The 14,724-nt window shown below is 38.1% G+C and overlaps 1 protein-coding gene across 1 annotated transcript in view; it reads right to left on the reverse strand.

Annotated features, from left to right (window-relative positions):
• The window catches only part of lamb2l (laminin, beta 2-like), a 161,469-nt gene that overhangs the window by 50,184 nt on the left and 96,561 nt on the right, over positions 1-14,724 (reverse strand). The window contains 2 exon segments of the mRNA XM_039771057.1: positions 2,116-2,236; positions 9,838-9,959. Of these exon segments, the coding sequence (XP_039626991.1) occupies positions 2,116-2,236; positions 9,838-9,959 (243 nt within the window).

Here is a 14,724-nt window from a genome sequence, read left to right on the forward strand (position 1 = left end):
TGAATTTCTAACTTGATAGTAATGTTAACTTCCTTTAGTAATTCATTTAGATGTGATGTGAGATAATGGAAACTGTGCAGCTTCCTGTGTGCTTCTATTGGTGTCACTGGGCAGATTTGTTGACTCAGGTGTTTTGAGTACTGAAATCTGCATCACCTATGACTCTTCATTATCACCTCACTTAATGGAAGTCCTTTTCACCTCCTTTTGATGGGGTGCGACATATCATTTACATAAACTGTATACTTTGCAACTCATATTTTCATGAACAAAGCAGTTTATCATAATCCAAAGCTGGCTCTCTTTAGGATCAAATTAACGAGAACACCATTGCTCTTTGCAGTTCAGAATCACCGGCCCGATTTTGAGCGCCGCTTTCATGAGGCATTGGATTGGTTTAGAAATGTGACACTCAGTAAACTGTCGAATTGTTCCCAGCACTCATGGTTGTCTCCGAACGAGTAAGTTATACGTGTGGCATAGAGGAGTTTACATGTAACCTAGTAGGATAGACTACTGTCTGTGCACATTAAATTCTACAATTGTTTTTTTAATCTTGTGCACTTTGGATTTGGTGACTTATAGTACAATATGTTAGTTTTTTTGTTTTTGGTGTTTATCCATGCCCTGTAGTTTAATTATGATTAGTATTTTATCTCATTTGGATTCATGACTTGTTTACATAAAGGGGAAGTGTCTACTGCACTCATTATAATAGTTTTTTGTTGGTCTTCATGTAATTTTTTAATAAAGTAAATCCTGTAGGCCACTTTGAAATGGTTTATTGATATATGCATTGTTGGATCTCAATAATATTTGCACCGGTGATTTTAAGGTTTTTGTATTGTTTTTACTTGAAAGCATCCTTTTAAAATAAATAAATAAGACACATTTTCCTTAAATATGTAATTTCCATTAATATCCTTAGTAAGTAACAGTTATTAATAAGAGTTAGTACAATATAAAACTTTTAAAAACAGATTTTTAAAGGACACAAAATATCATCTACTTATCGTTATCGCCAAAATACCAAAAAATAGCAAGATATAACGTTTTGTCGTCAATATCGCACGCTCCAATTAATCACATTCTGGTGACATTTTATTTTAACAACTTTTGGTCCCCGGCCAGGCTCCAGACCGTGAGGGGGCGTCCGTCCTGGTTATGTTCGGGGCCTCGGGTGAAGGGCTTGGAAGCCCAGCCCTGTAGGGACCCATGGCCAACGCCAGACGGCGCCCCGGTGCCGGAATATCCAGTGTGGTACCCCGGCCGGGACGCCCAGGAGGACCAGAGGAGGGCTTGTGCCTCCTCCAGACCGCGAGGGGGCGTCCGCCCTGGTTATGTTAGGGGTCTCGGGTGAAGGGCTTGGAAGCCCAGCCCTGTAGGGACCCGTGGCCACCGCCAGGCGGCGCCCCAGTGCCTGAATGTCCCGGGAGCCCAGCACTCTAGCCAAACCAGGAAGTGCTGGGGGGAAGGCGACGGGGGACACCTGGACGGCTTCCGGGTGCGCAGCCGGCACTTCCGCCACACTGGGGGCGTGGCTTTAGAGGAGTGCCGGGAAGCAGCTGGAGCCCATCCGGGTTCCTATTTAAGGGGCCGCCTCCTCCAGTCATTGGCAGATGTCGGGTGGAAGAGGACGGAGCTGGAGTGAGGACGAGAGGCGGCCAAGAGACAGGCACAGAGACTGAGAGGCCTGGACTTTGGGGGATCGGTGCAAGAGGCACTGGGGTTTGTGCATTGTAAATATTAGCAAAATAAACGTGTGTTGGGTGAACTTACGATGTCCGTCTGTGTGTGTCCGGGTTCAAGTTCACAAACTATACACTATACAATATTTCAGAATATGGAAGAGGAATTATGGAAAGTACAGTGTCAATGAGCCACAAAAAAAGTAAAAATGCAGCTTTCTTAGGAGTTTAGTTATCAGAGTAAGAACTGATGAGCTTCAGAGAATATGTGTGTCAAACTTAAATTGTAATGGGTTGTGGTGAATAAGTACTAATATAATTAGCATACTGCAATTTCCATGACCTGAAAACAGCAAAAAAAACATAAGCAATAATAATCTGTAACCATATTCTCTTATACCAAGCAAAGTCATGTTGGTTGACTTACCGAGTCTATCAGTATGAAAGCATTAAAATACCGTTCCGCAACACCAAAACGCTGAAACCGTATTGCCACCATGTACCGATTATTTGATTCAAAGCAGAAAGGTCGTGGCATCTTAATGTACCTGGTGGAAGAAAACATAAAGTTTAATATTGTGATACACCTTAATTATGCTCAAAGAAACTGTGTAGCTTGTGCAAAATGTTCCTTCTTTTAAATTACAGTACAGTTGAAAAATTAATAGCAGACAAAAATATATTAAGAGGTTAAATTATATATAATATGCTTAACTAGCTGATTTATGCAATTAAGTTTATGAAACACAATAATAACCAAAAATGATAAAAATTACAGGGCACAGTGGTTGTCAGTATTGCTTTAAGGATTGATCATCCAGGGTTGTAATCCCATGCTTCATTGTTACTGGTACAGAGTTTGCACATTCTTCCCATGTCTGTGTAGAATAAGTCTCTGGGTACTCATCCCAAAAAATATACCTGTTAGGTTAAATATTTAATCCAAATTGGCACCATGTGTTTGTGAGAGTGTGACATAATGGTGTATGCATATGCCATTTCTTGATATGAAGAACACCTATCGCATATACTTAATGTTAATTGCCTTGGTGTGTAGTGTAACTATTTTGTCTATAAAAAGGGCATGCTGAGTGCTGTGTGACATAACTGGCAACAGCACCATTAGCACTTTTGGAGGATATTACCAAAGCCAGGCTATGCAAGGACTGAGTTTTCAGGGATCCTGATGATTTTTTGGATCATGAAGATGACTGTCTTACAAGCTGATTTAGCCTTCCCAGAGATGTCCTCTTGGAGTTATGTATTGGAGTGTGAATTAGAGAGACCATACAACCCTTGTTCTGTTACAGGTTTTAACAACTGTAAGGGATTTGGCGACAGCCATGTTTCAGTGTAAATTGGCTATTCGGTCAGGAGTCTTACAGTCATACCTGAGCTGTGTCATACCAATGTATGAGATCTTATCATTAAGATGTTACCCAGAAACATTCAATTTCCTTACAGTCAAAGTGAGCAAACCAAGATGAAATGGTAATCTGCAGCAATTGCTGAACATCATAATCTAATCAGTATGATTGCCTGCATAGATATTGTGATAAAAGGCATGATCACAGAATGAATTTGCTTTTGTACACAGACAGCACTTTCATTTAATTAATAAACAACTTATATGTGATGCACAGATGTGTCTGACTAAAGTTGTTGTAAGATTGCATGGCTCAGTCCACGATTCTTTTATGTTATCAAATAGTAGTGTGGGAAGCAGAATTCAGGGACATTCTGTATGTGTTGGTTGGCTTCTTACTAAATATAACTAAAGTTAATTTTAATACATTACAAACAATTTTCAGGTGATAGTGGGTGCACTACAAGAAAGGAGATATAATGAAAGGCAGTCCCACACATGGTCGGTGATTGAATGGACAATTGCTTCATTAAAAGATAGATGGCTGTGTTTGGGTTCGTTGGGTAGCGCACTGCTGTACAGTCTCACAAAGGTCTCACATTGTGATAGCTTGTGCAGTACTGCATAACATAGCATAGAAACGCGGACTGTCTCTGCCACTTGGGATAAACAGGCCAAGATAAACACGTGGAGTTTCCAGACCCTGTCCATCAGGATATTAACATAATGGCAGTTCAAAGATATTTTGATGCTGTCCATTAGATAATTTGAAACAAATATTTGTAATCAACCCATGTTAATTTTTAATACAAGTATATACTTAAATGAAGTTGTAATAATGGATTATTAAGAGCATAAAGAAAAGGACTGAAGGTAACTAAAGAGTTAACTAAATACAGCTTAAAGATTGAGTGTGTGAGCATTGCTTCATTTTGGAGAACTCACTGAAGAAATTACTATAGATAAATAAAGTAAATGAGTAATAAACACCCTCTTTAAAAGAGAAAACAAACTAATGAGGAAGACCAAACACCCCTATTGTGAAGCGGTGATAAGATTAATGGGGAAACCTGCAGGACACTCCTATTCACAAAGCAATGTTTGCAATAATGGAAGAATCAACATGTATATGAAGTTACTGGTGGCTGTAGTTGATTGGCTAAGATGATAAAATTCTGCATATTAAGAGTCAGATACTCTTAAGGTATAGATAAGGTAATGGTAATAGAAAAGTATAAAAGGGAATGAATTTGATTGCTCACTCCATGGACTGAGACATTTGTGCATACCTATGTCCAAAAAAAGAATTGTTCTGCATTTTCATCTGGTCTCTGAGAATGACTTCTTTGAAAATAGAGGAATGTTTTTTTCAAAGCACCATCAAATGTAAAGAGATCTGTTTGTATTGTAACATTGACATTTACTAAATGATTTTACTTTTTTACAGGATCAATAAGAATGTTTTGGTGGTAGTCTGAGCACTGCATGATGGCACATTTCTATTTCTCTCTCTGTTTCAGCTGCTATCTCTTGCTCCCAATCTTGTTTTATTATTTTTCATATATAACTTCCACAGAGACATCGCCAATAAGAATGTTTTGTGGTTTTCATTTCATTCAGTTATCTTTCACGTTCACATTCACTTAAGTTTCATATTCTGCCTTTTTCAACTTGTTCTTCTATGGTTTGCAGTAAAGACGTCACCAAGGAACATGGCCAAATTTATATGACAGTTTAATCATGAATATTCTAAAAAGGTATATTTTAAGCCGCACATGGTTACTGGAGGGAGTTAATGGGGAGTGGCTAAAAGCTCATTTACGAGTGCATTGGTTTAAGTGAATGTGACATTTATGAAATGACCTGGTGTGGCACATGGCACATGTATGGTTTTATAAATCCCATTTTTTTGTGAGTACTCTCTTCTTTGCCTTTCAAGCTTTTTGTGTGGAATTTGTGCAAGGTTTATATACATGAGGACTATGGAGCTTAAATCATCCATCCAGCCATCCAATATCCAACCCACTATATCCTAACTACAGGGTCACGGGGGTCTGCTGGAGCCAATCCCAGCCAAAATAGGGCGCAAGGCAGGAAACAAACCCTGGGCAGGGCGCCAGCCCACCGCAGTAATGTAAAGAGTTTGCGACACGTGTCTTACAGGGATAGGATTCAAAAGTAATAAGCCTTTGTTCAAAAAGACAAATTTATTGAGCAAATCAGTACAACTAATTAATAGTCTTCAAAATAGGCACCTCCTGCATCAATACACTTTTGTAGGTGGCTTTTCCATGACTCGAAGGCGTCCACGTAGGCCTGTTCCGGGATGGTTGCAAGGGCTGCCTTGACATTTGCTTGGATGTCCTCGATCGAGTCGAAGCATTTTCCTTTCAACACTGATTTTAAGCGTGGAAACAAGAAGAAGTCAGAAGGCGACACGTCCGGACTGTAGGGAGGCTGGGGGACCACCGGAACGTTCACCCGGGCCAGGTAGGCGCTCACGATGAAGGCGGAGTGGCTGGGCGCGTTATCTTGGTGAAGCTTCCAGCTGTCCTTGATGTTCCTTCACTTGCGCGCGACGCTTCTTTTCAGCCTTTTCAGGACTTCCAAGTAGTAAGCAGCATTCACAGTCTGTCCTTGCAGGACAAACTCGTAGTGGATGATCCCCTTCACTCCGAAGAACTTGATCGCGTACCGTTGCTCTAACGAACTTTCCATTCCGCCGTGTAACGCACTACCGCACAGGGGTTCCCGTCAAGGCCGATCCTACCGCTCCGAAAGCTCGGAGAAGTAGGAGCTCCGTTGCGTTGTGAAGCCAACACCCACCGTCGCCGTCGCTGGCAAGTGGGGCACGTGTCGAGGTACGTTCGCGTCAGAACAAAATGAGGCTCATTACTTTTGAATCCTACCCTGTAAATCAATACATAACAATTTACACTGTGATCAGTTAAGAACACAATTTAAATAATTAATAGTCCAATAGCGGCCTAATTCATAGTTCAGATGTGGATTGTTTTAAATGTTTGCACTCCAAGTTCCTCTGTTAAAGGTCTAATTTGAAATTTTGTTTAATTCATAGTTGAGTATTTTGAGGTTGAATATGTATTAAAACAATTTCTTATATGACTTGTTCCCATCATCATACAGAGACAAATGAAAGCAAGCAATGAGATAAATCAGCAATTCATAATACTTTAAAAATAAAGGCACTACTGCCTCAAATCAAATATTGAATCCGGCTTTTTATTGATATGTGCAGTATTTCATCTATTAACACCAATTATACTGAAGAGTGCCTAGGATGAACTCTTGGGTGTTGCCAAGATAGGTTCCAGCTCTCAGTGACCTTGACTTGGACCAAGCGGATATGGAAAATGGTTGAAAATACTTAGAGCTTTAAGCACAATTTAGTTCAACTTTGCATTTCAAATAACTTCCGTTTGGAGCCACAAGCCTTTCACTGTCTGCTATCAATGGATTCTTTCATATAAAAATAAATGTCAGACAAACAGTTCCAATCTACATCTGCCAAAAGAAGGTAGTTTTCAAGAATATTTTGTTTCCTAAGCTCAATGTAACATGAATATATAAGTATAAAAAAACAAACAAACAAAAACAAGCACAAACAAAGAACAGCTATACAAGTATTTGGAATTGATACTATATGGTTAATATATTACAGCACCTAATCCTATAAAGGATTTAAAGAATTTCAGGCATGCAGTCAAATCGTTATCCTTATCACATGAAATGAACAAACTATTTGAAGTACAGATTTTAGATTTATTCAAAAAGACCTATGTGCATTATTTTCTCTAATTAGAATTTGCATACACAAAGCTAAAATGATAATAAATAGTTTGCCCACTACCTGAGAAATAGGGTACAGTGTAAAAATGGGGGAACATACTGTGTTCTGAACAATGCATCTTGTGTAATGGAACATTCTGAAGTTTTGCTGTAAACTAATCTGCTCTCTGAAGTACTGAAAACATCTCGTGTCAGGTTGCCTGGCTGGGGTTACTCAGGCAGGAGTACAAAGTAGGATAAAGTTTTGCAGAAGAACTACATGAATGTGGCCCTGCATTGGCAAATTAACTGGCCATTTCAGGGCTGAATACCCTGTAGGTGGGTAGAGACCATAGAATAACCCTAGGCTGGACCACCGACACAAGCACAAGAGAAATGCAGCTTGGGTTGTGACATGCAGTATTGCCCCTGGATGCTTAAGGGTAAGTGACATGGATACAGAACCCTCTAAAATGAAAAAGAATGACACCATGGTGGGCAGTCTAAAGGCCACAAGTAGGTTGAAGAAATTGGCCAGTATTTACCCATCCATCTATTAGAGAACATGACACAATGCAAATGGTGCAGTGCTATCCCTGTACATGTATGGGCTGATAAACACAATCCTTTAGAGGACAAGATACTCCACTAAAGGGAGTTCCAGGATTGTGTCTCTGCATCCAAAGTAGAGCCCTCCCTGAACTCAGAAATAGGAGGATAGCTCAGCTGGATGCAGATAGCTAAGTTTAAGAGTCTCAGAAGTGAAGTTAGGAGAGAACACCTAGGCTTTGTTCACACTACTATGTTTTCATTTAGAAACAAAGACTTTGGTCTCTGCTTTCACCTTTGGTCCATACTACCTGTCGTTTTCAACCCCTGAAAACAAACACTTTAGAAAACTCTTTCCAGAGCTGTATACATACATCTGACGCATATAGCCTCAATGTTGTAATGAGTATGGACAAAAATGAACACTTCTTAAAAAGCAGACTCCAACTGCCCCCTGATTGGCTCATGCTTATTATGTGACCCATCCCTTATTAGATCCTCCAACATCTTATTCCCTAAAAAACCATATTCCAACATAGTGGGCACAGAAGAGATGCTTTCCATGGTGTATGTTGTGTTACTTACCTGTATGCATCTAAATTGTGTTTTGTACAGTTTCACTGCTGCATGTGTGCACAACAGGCAAATAATTTACCAATCCCTTCAAGGATTTTTTTGCCAATGGCTACGTCAAATGTGATTTGGGTTGTTTTGGTGTATATGGAGATACTTTCATAAACCATGTGACAATGCTAGTAAGGATGGAGATTGTTTTCATTTAAAAACACAGCTAATGGTAGTGCGGACACAGCCTTAGGCCAGGTTTATACATCACGTGACGTGGCACATGCTCCAGTGGACGCTACTGCTACGCAAGTGTTTCACTGTTTATACTTGTGTGCGTACTTAATTTAAATCTGGAAGATTCAACCAGGTGGCAGTGCGAGATATCATCACGGTGAGAAAACACTTGGTTTCGCTGTGTTGTGAATTGCCTGAAATACCCATTAAATTCCGAGGACACCTTGCTGCAATATGCCTGAAAAGGACGTTTTAATGATTAAATCCTTCAATTCAGGGATGCATCCATTCCTGCAAGCACTGGGCGCAAGAAAGAAACAATCCCTGGACGGGGCATCAGCTCATCGCAAGGTGAACACAAGCACTCACATACACTAGCATCATTTTAGGGTCACCAAATCCCCAAACCTGCATGTCTTTGGAAGAAAACGGGCGCACACTGTGGAAACCCACCAGGGAAACAAGTAAACTGCAGACAAGAAACACCAAGGACGTGACTCCCTGCATAGCAGACCTTTCCACCACAGCACGTGTAATTATTAACAGTATTCATTATTTAAATGAAGTTAACGACTTATCTGTAAAATGTAGCATACATACTTTAATGCATTTCATCATGAAAAATTATATCAAGTATAAATCTAAGGATTCTAAATGTTCAGAGAGCTGGAATATCATAAATGTAATGTGTTCTGTGTGTGGCGATTGCTGCTTTCAGTTCAGGAGGAAGCCCCAGAAACAGGTAGTGATTAACAAATGGGTTGTTTTTAAGATGACGTTTACTTTAATTATAAACTACGAGATTAAAGTGGACATTTCGAGATTAAAGTCGAAGTTTCCACTTTAATCACAAAATACACCTTTTCTCTGTGTCTTTAATTTTTTTCTCTATGGCTCAGATACGCTGCTGTACTTTCTGATGTTGTTGTGCAGGTGCAAAAAAAAAAAGACGGCACAGAAGATGGTATATGATACTTTTAAAATGTATCGTGTCATTACATTATGCAATGCTTTAATATAAAAGCAGCACGAATGCATTTGTATGTCGGCATTTTGCTTAACCACATCGAACCATTCATCAAACATCAAAGCACGCACAACGATCCCGGAGGATCCTCAAAGCGGCTTTCTGTCACATGTAGATAGTAAACAGAGACTTTGACGTCACATTTCAACTTTTATCACACTGTGCCCCCTGAATTTTTGTTGGTATTGCAACTCGCACACGCGTCGCATTCATTTCTGAGGACCTGCTCAAAAGACGTGTCAAATCAATGCTGGGAATGCATGGCAGCCATGATGCATCTGAGCGTGAAGTATCAACAAGCTCTTAGTGCTAGTTCGGCAGTCAATTGTGTGAGCCAGCCCAGGAGACAATCACCTTTAAGGTAGGACCAAAGTGGCTGTAGTGCTTTAATTTTGTTCATTTATTTGTACTTTTTTTCCCCCCTGTGGTCACAAAAGTGAATTTTTGATTAACAAAGGTCTCATTTTTGAAATTGTCCAGTTTGCAAAGAGGGCACCTCCTCCCACTTTAGTCTATAAAATTTTCATATTAAACTTAGTTACATTCTAGTTATAACCGATCATATTTCAGGAACATTTTACATATGTATATATAAAAAAAACTTGTGGAGTCATTACCTTTGATCATGTAGGAGTTTCACTATGTACGTCTGTTCTGAAGAAAGAATATTACCACAGCGAAGACTCATGGGCAATGAGTGAGAGGTAATACTAATTATGGCTTCCCAATCTTCTGTGGACTTTGATAAAGACAAAAGAAAAACAATTCAGTTTTTTTAACTTGTTTTTTTTTTTTTCATAATGGAAATATCTATCTCAGAATCGCATACAAAAAAAAAGAACCCATCAAAAATGATTTCATAAAGTGGTCACATACAGCTCTGTTTCACAAATACCACCTGTGAGTACTTAGAAAGACCTTCAAGAGCAGATAAAGGGTTCGGCCTGCAGGACATTCTGCATTCTACTCTGCTGTCTTTAGTTCACATCCAGCTACTACTCAGGAGTCAACTGCCTTTTTATGTGCAGTCCCATCTAATTGAATATGCAGTTATTTTCCAATTTCGGCATTTATTTAATTGATATGCAAAAGAACAGTTTACCTTTGTAACAAATTGAACAAAAATGTATTTTATTTACAAGGAAGAACACTTCTTTGGCCCTTTTAATGAGCTGAAAAAATAAAAAGGCAACTCACTCTGTTGAGGGCACAGAATGAAAACAAGTTATAGCTGAATTATGTGACATAAAAAATTGTTTTCAGGTTACCACTGCTGCCTTATAACCAATAGAGAAATTTACATTGAAACTATGCTAAAATGATAGTATTCTGAAGAGTGAACAATTATTCAGATTACTGAGATTTTCATTTTTAATTATGTACAGTTGAGGAAACAGGGTAAATGGTTTAATTCCAGTGACTTTGGTTGTGTTTCTTTGCATTTAATTTCAAGTTGTAAAGAAATAAAAATGTAAGAAGTATTTTAAACATAAAAAACTTGAAAGGATGTTGGTGAATAAGTGTACATATTGTGTATATATGGAAAATTTAAAATAAAACTTAAAGGTTACTAATTATTACATTTTCATGAGCTATAGTCACTGAATGTTAACTGAGGCACCTTTTGGTGATTTTGGTCCATTAAGGTGGCTATTGGCCTGGCCTTTAATTTTAAAATAAGATTATTTACATGTTTTTGATTATTATTGACCTTATCCAAAAGGAAATATCATAGTGAATATATTTATTATTTCAAATACTCTACTTATCTGGTGATAAAATATGTGAAAAACACAATTTTGCTGCCCTTAGTGTTTCAGCATAAAAATCTGACAAAGGACCTGTAAGTGTGATACATTCAAAGTCATACCATGAAGAAAATCAAAGTTGTTGCACTGTATCTCTTAAAGATTGTTCTTTGAATTCAGGTCCAAATTGGCTCATTATGCAAAATACGAAATGTGATTCACTAAACTACTAAAACTTAAACCTTAAATGTAAAATAGTTTGAGTGTCTAGCAGGAAAGTATTACGTTAACAACATTAAAAAGATGTCTAGTATAAAAATCATTAGCAACAGAAACATGCGTTTTTTTAATTACTGTGGTAGAGCAAATTCCTTGTGTGTTAATTTATAATCAGCATTTGGCTGGGTGGCTTACTCATACTGGCTTCTAATGAGATTTTGGATCTTTTGCTTGTTTGGTTAGGTCGAATGTTCCTGTAAGCCAGTTCATTTGCATCACATAAAAAGAATGGACTAATGGTAATAAATGCTCTTTTCCTTCAGAAAAGCCAAGTGACTAACTGTTGCCCTCTCAACTCTCTTTCAATCTTTTCCTACCTTAATTTTCTGGAACTTGTCTTCAGCATTTTAATCTAGCAAAGCAAAACACATCTAACTTTGGTTAGCAAGTCTGTGAATTTTACTGCTCTACAATTCAAGTAAGTGAGGACTGGGTTGAACCATTGTCGGTATAAAGGGGGGTGCAATTTAGAGACTGCCTGGAATACTACTTTTGGCAAAAATTAATTTCTAAATTGAAGAAAATTATTCTTTTAAATTTCAATAAGTAGCTAATAAAAACTTATGTCCCAATATGTTTGAGGGTTCCTGTCAGTCATTGGCCCTTGGAATTGTCCTAAATTGTCCTAAATTGTCCTAAACCCTCTGCCCCCTGCTCATTTCACTTGCCAGCTCCCGGCGCTAGCCACTTTGCGGTTCTGCTGCTTGCATAGGGGGAAGCGAATGTACAATTTAAACAGATTGTTATTTTCATGGGAATTGTTACATATGCATAATAGAACTAACTATTTTATATTACAGCGAGTAATTAACCATATTAAAAAATAGTAAAACGTAACAATTTGAAAATAAATTATGTTTCATGTTGCGTTAGAGTGCATTATATAATTTCGTTCTGTTTGGGTTTGAAATTAACACATAAATACTTTTTTCAAACTTACACTTTTACTGTTAAACTTCAGTAAAAACAATTTTTGAATTAAATTTCCATCAATTTCACATTGAATTTTGGTTCTGTGCTTGGACTTTCATTGTGACAATGCAACGTATACAGTAACTGCCCGTGAGTGAAATTCATTTCTTTCTCTCTAATAAAAAAAACGACTTTTTCTAATGTTTGTCTCTTGTTAATTGTATTAGCAAAAGCTATTCTAACGGAAAACTGTTAACGTTTTAATACGAATGGCATATCAAGATCTCCTTTGGTGTCTAATGTAATCCACGGGAGATGTATTACATTACCTTTCTTGGATATATCCTTCTTTCAACAGTAATTCGGGTGGTGGAAGACCATATGGTGTTAATGGTTGTAGATATTCTTTGGGACATTGTAAGTTGATGTTTTCATCTTCCGTACGATCACTACCAACTGTTTCAGCATAGTCTATTGATATGCATTTAAACAATTTGCCATGTAAGTATCGACAATTTTTGTGTTAATTCGTTTGACTTCATCGTTTCTCAGTGCTAGGATTGCCCGTGTACTCATTTCTTCTGTTTATAGCCCTTTGGGATGAAACTCTTCAATAACATTTGGACTTAATAAGTCTTCTTTAAATTGGAACTCAAAGTGAGGAAAACATGAAAATTTATAAGAGCTAAGAGAGCAGGAACTGTGTCTGACAAAAGCATTTACACGAATGAGAGTTGAGAGGGTTGAATATGGTTGAGAGGAAGGCATGACTTGAAAAAATCTCATGGCCAAAGTCTCATCTCAGGATTTCCTTTTATAATAGAGAGACAATAACATTTTTGGTCTTACTCTTAAGAGTTGGAGTAAAAGCATTTGATCAATTTTGCTAATTTAGGAAACTAACAACTTCACTGAGATTTAGGAGAGCTTGATTGTTATTATTCTTAAACACAAGCTTCCTGTCAGGTTACAGTTTGCTTGCAGCGGGAACAAATATTTATCCAGTACTTCACTATTCCTGCACCATTCATCTTTCCATTATTCTCCAGAAGATGGGTAGTTTTAGCTGCAAAAATACATCTCTATAATATAAGGTGACAGTTATCATACTTTACGGTGGGCATGGTGTGATTTGTCTGGTGTTCAGTGTTTCATTTGTACTGTACATGTACAAATGTCCACTATTGGATCCCAACAGTTCCTTTGATAGACCTACTGCATTCTTCAGGCAACACAGAGAAATCTTTGATAGTCAAAGATTTTTTTTTCAGCCAAATCTCATTCCTTGCTACTCTATCAATAAGGCCTTCATCTAAAGAGCCTTGGAAACTGTTGATTCATAAATTTAATGTTTAACTAAAGACACTGGCTTCTGTAACATATTCACAGGCACAATGAAACATGGAGTAGCTTCCCCAAGAAGTAACTTTGTTATCCGTCATCTAAGTTTAAACGATTAGCCAGTTCTAGGCAGTGTGGTGCTAGTGTGGTTGCTTCTCTATTTTCTGATCTACGTATTATTGTGGTGGAGAAAGTAATTAAGAAAAAGAGTAGGAACAAATAAGAAATGTCAAAAAGACAGGAAGAGACAGGGTCATCTACTAGGAAGGAAAGTGAAATGCTAGGAAAGCTGCTGACTGAGGAATGAATGAGAAATGTGTTCAGGATCACAAAAAAGATAGGTAAGATGTGCTTGAATTATACTGAAGTAAACACTGTGATTTATAGCAGAAGGATACCAGAAAGAAATATGTGGAGAAGCTGCTTAATGTAGAGAATGAAATGGATAAAGATACTTGTTGTGACTGAGCTGTATGTTTTCAAAAGAGAAGGTCACAAAAAGCACTGAAAAAGATGACGACAGGAGAAGCAGAAGGCCCAACTGGAGTACCGCTGGAAGAGCTGAAAGTAGTTGTAGGTGATGGTGCTGAGTGGTTGATAGACCTGTGCAACATGATTGTGTGCAAAGGGAGGATTCCTGAAGACTGGAAAAGAAGTTTTTTCATTCCAGTATACAAAGGAAAGGGTGACGTATTGGAGTATGGGTCATATTAAGTAATCGGTCTCTAATCAGAGAAGTTCATGAAGGTTGTTGAGAGAGCATTACAGGAATCAAAAATCATGGATCAGATAAAATATAGGCAAATGTATTTTGTTTCATGACTGTGGCAGCAATAAGCAGGAAAACATTTGGTTTTTATTTGCTTTGCTGCTGAAGAAGTACAGAAAAAGTATCAGGAGAAGGAACAGATGTTAATATGGATTTGTAGATAAGGAGAAGGTGTTTGACAGCCTAACTGGAGAGATGGTGAGGTGAGCATTGAGAAAAGTAGGCATGGACAAATGATTAGTGACTGCAGTGTTATCAATGTATGAGAAAAGGATAAAGGGTGGACAAGACAGCAGCATGAAAAACAGGACGCACCAGGGACCCATTCCTCTTCATGGCAGTGATAAAAGTAGTAACCAGAAAAGGGCATGAAGGATTGCCATATAAGCTCTTGTACGATGGCGGAAAATTGAAGCAAACTGAAGGAGAAGGTACTGAAATGGAAATCTAGTTCA

This window comes from Polypterus senegalus, chromosome 12, assembly GCF_016835505.1.
Source record: "Polypterus senegalus isolate Bchr_013 chromosome 12, ASM1683550v1, whole genome shotgun sequence".
In the NCBI taxonomy this organism is placed as follows: Eukaryota; Metazoa; Chordata; class Cladistia; order Polypteriformes; family Polypteridae; genus Polypterus; species Polypterus senegalus.